This window comes from Eurypyga helias, unplaced genomic scaffold (genome assembly GCF_000690775.1).
Source record: "Eurypyga helias isolate BGI_N326 unplaced genomic scaffold, ASM69077v1 scaffold2154, whole genome shotgun sequence".
Classification (NCBI taxonomy): Eukaryota; Metazoa; Chordata; class Aves; order Eurypygiformes; family Eurypygidae; genus Eurypyga; species Eurypyga helias.
In genome coordinates this window covers 1-3,310 of record NW_010247995.1, presented here as the reverse complement: position 1 = coordinate 3,310, position 3,310 = coordinate 1, and the positions used below count along the sequence as shown (strand labels likewise).

The 3,310-nt window shown below is 34.4% G+C and overlaps 1 protein-coding gene across 1 annotated transcript in view; it reads left to right on the top strand.

Annotated features, from left to right (window-relative positions):
- LOC104509061 (cytoplasmic dynein 2 heavy chain 1-like) overlaps window positions 1-3,211 on the top strand; it is a gene marked incomplete at both ends in the record, with an annotated part of 19,626 nt that extends 16,415 nt beyond the window's left edge. The window contains 5 exons of the mRNA XM_010150881.1: window positions 446-651; window positions 1,718-1,873; window positions 1,964-2,078; window positions 2,468-2,638; window positions 2,813-3,211. Coding sequence (XP_010149183.1) covers window positions 446-651; window positions 1,718-1,873; window positions 1,964-2,078; window positions 2,468-2,638; window positions 2,813-3,211 — 1,047 coding nt within the window. The remainder of the gene's footprint in view (window positions 1-445; window positions 652-1,717; window positions 1,874-1,963; window positions 2,079-2,467; window positions 2,639-2,812) is intronic.
- Window positions 3,212-3,310: the final 99 nt, after the last annotated feature.

Sequence of the window (3,310 nt, the reverse complement as noted above, 5' to 3'; positions counted from 1 at the left end):
TGTCCCTGCCCATGGCAGGGGGGTTGGAACTAGATGATCTTCAAGGTCCCTTCCAATCCAAACCGTTCTATGATTCTATAAACTATGTGCAGCCCTGTATTTCCAGTGCGATCGCAAACTGCTGAACTCATTTGAAGTTCTACTGAAGATATCGATATGCCATACAAATACAGCAATTTTTCTATGCTCTATGAGATGCAGGCTAAATAGGTAGCATAAGCTGAATAAAGAGGTCTCAAATAGCAGCATAAAAAAAATAATGCCCCATTTTAAGAAGAACTAATAAAGATGAACTACATCTTAGGGTACTACACGACAAGGTTTTAACTTTGATCAAGTTGTACTTACCAAGTGTTGATCAAGTTTTCAAGTTGATACTTTGATTTTGATCATAGTTGTAGTTACAAACCATTGAAGGAATTTCATTTTAACTCTTGCATTACAGATTGAAATGATGAAAGGAAATGTGATTTCACATATTAATATATATCTTCAAGACCTGGAGAAGTTCAAAGCTCGTTGGGATCAACTAAAGCCAAGTGATGATGTCATTGAAACAGGTGATCAGGATGTCCTTGAGAAAAGTGCTCAGATCATAAAGGAAAAAAAAAGAGAATTTGATGAACTGGAAACCATGAAAGAAAAACTTATGTATGTATGTTTATTTCCCTCTTACCTTATTCGTTAAAGTATGGATCTTTTGCAGCAAGATATCAGAAAATGTTGACTAATTTTTGTCACAACAGATAATATATTTAATTTTATTTGTATTACACATTTTTCATTATTTTTTCAGGGTACTTTTCGTTGATTATACATGAAATTAATTTCTCAAGATAAGTTTTTCTAGAGTTTTTTGCAATGAAATATTCAGGAGGCCTCTTAGGCTTTCATGTAAGAGAGTGTGCACTCTAAAGGCTTGATTCTGACTTCTGAAATTCTCAATAAGAGAAGATTTGGGATATTGGCCCAAGATGGGGGAATTATTACTTCAGTCCTCTTGTAACTTAAGTGAGCAGGAGCTCACCTCTGCTAGTTCTTGATTAAGTGTCCTATCTGATAGACAGTTGTCCATAAGGAAAGGATTTTTGCCTTGGATGCCTATTTTCAGTGAACTCATTATTGCAAATCATGAATGGACAAAGTTTTGTATTTAAATTCTTAGCTTGGCATTTAAGTATGATAGTAAAGAAAGTTAGCAAATTCTTTCTACCTAACAGGAAGAAACAATCAAAAAAAGTATTTTTTTTAAGCTTTGGTGTTGGGGTCACAAAGTAATTAATTTTTCTCATAAATGAGAAAGAAATTAAAGTTTATGGAAAATTATTGTGAATATGGGAGAAGATTGCTGTGCAGGAGAGTTATCCCCCATATTCCTTTGTTATTTTTATTCAAGAAGGAGTCTTTGCTGGCATTGCTGGCACCAATGTTCTTCAGTGAAGCCAATGGCTTTTTTTAAATAAGTATAATCATAGAATCTTTTAGGTTGGAAAAGACCTTTAAGATTATCAAGTCCAACTGTTAGCATAACGGCCAAGTCCACTACTTAACCATGTCCCTAAGCACCACATCTACATGCCTTTAAAATAGCTCCAGGGACGGTGACTTAACCACTTCCCTGGGCATTATTTCGATTATTTCCACATGATGCCATCTCTTAAACCATAAATGTGTAACAGAATAATGTAATGTATATTACAATGATCTTTTTATTCAGTGAAGAATGCCATCATTTTAAATTGGAAGAGCCTGACTTCTCACTGTCAAAAATTGTATGTCAAGATATTAAGAGCTGTGCAGAAGTGTGGGCATTGTATGAAGAGTTTTATCAAGGTTTTCAGGAAAAAGCCAAAGAAGACTGGATTACTTTCAGGTATGATTTTGTTACTTTATTTTTCATGGACATCTATGTGTGGTTGTAGCACAGTGTTGTATGACATTTTTATATTTGATTTTCATGCAGGAGTAAAACATACCTGTTTGAAGAATTTTTGTTTAACTGGCATGACAAAATGAGGAAAATGGAAGAACATACTGTAATGACAGTAAAGTTGCAAAAAGAAGTGGACAAATATAAAGTAAGATGCTAATTACAAAAAGGGGTATAAATCCAAAAATGTTTTGGTGTTACTAGGTAATATACTTCATTCTGTAGCTTAATGCTTAGTTCTTATAATTAAATGGTTACAAAATATTTTCTGATGCTGTTTTGATCATTTCACTTACTTCTGAGAAGCTCTTAGTTCCTTACAGTAAACAGGAAGGTCAGTACAGAGTGCATAGACAGACTTTTAGCAATGAGTTTTCCTCAGTTATACTGCTAAACATTAAATCAAGGAATTGAAAAAAATATACTTCAGTTTAAGAAAGTAATTTTTTTTTTTTGTTTGAATAGCAGGTCACTCTGTAATCAAACATAAAATTTTCATAAAGACTAGAGAGATTTACATGTGCGTTTTTCCTGTAGATGATAATTCCACTCCTAAAATATGTAAGAGGAGAACATCTTTCTCCAGATCACTGGCTGGATCTCTTTCGTCTGCTGGGCCTTCCCAGAGGTACTACACTCGAGGGTTTGTTATTTGGAGATCTGCTAAAAGTGACGGATGCAATTATAGAAAAAGCAACGGAACTTAAGGTATGAATAATAGCAAATAAAGGTACTACATTTTATTTTATGTAGTATATCTGGTTCTGTATGCATTTTTATATTTTTATTTCTATGTAAATAGAAATTACATTCTATTTTTAAATGGGAAGTTTACTGCAAGGTCTGTAGTTTCAAATGGAATTTATTTATGCTTTTAAATAGGATTTGAATTGTCGTGCCCAAGGTGAAGTCACAATCAGAGAAGCATTACGTGAGCTTGAACTCTGGGGAGTTGGAGCTGTCTTTACATTAACAGATTATGAAGATAGCCAAGGCAAGACTATCAGGCTTATTAAAGACTGGAAGGACATAGTCAACCAAGTTGGAGATCATCGCTGTCTTTTACAGTCCCTCAAGGACTCTCCGTATTACAAAGGTTTTGAAGATAAAGTGTCCATCTGGGAAAAAAAGCTGGCTGAGTTGGATGAGTATCTGCAGAATTTAAACCAAATTCAAAGGAAATGGGTCTATTTGGAACCAATATTCGGTCGTGGAGCTCTTCCCAAAGAACAGGCTCGTTTTAACAGAGTTGATGAAGACTTCAGGTTAGTGTTGTGGAATGTGACTTATTTTCTGTAGTATCTTTGACATGTGTAGGCTGGAACATTCTTCACAGTGAAAATATATGGAACAGTTGGAATATTGTGCTGGGTTCAGCCA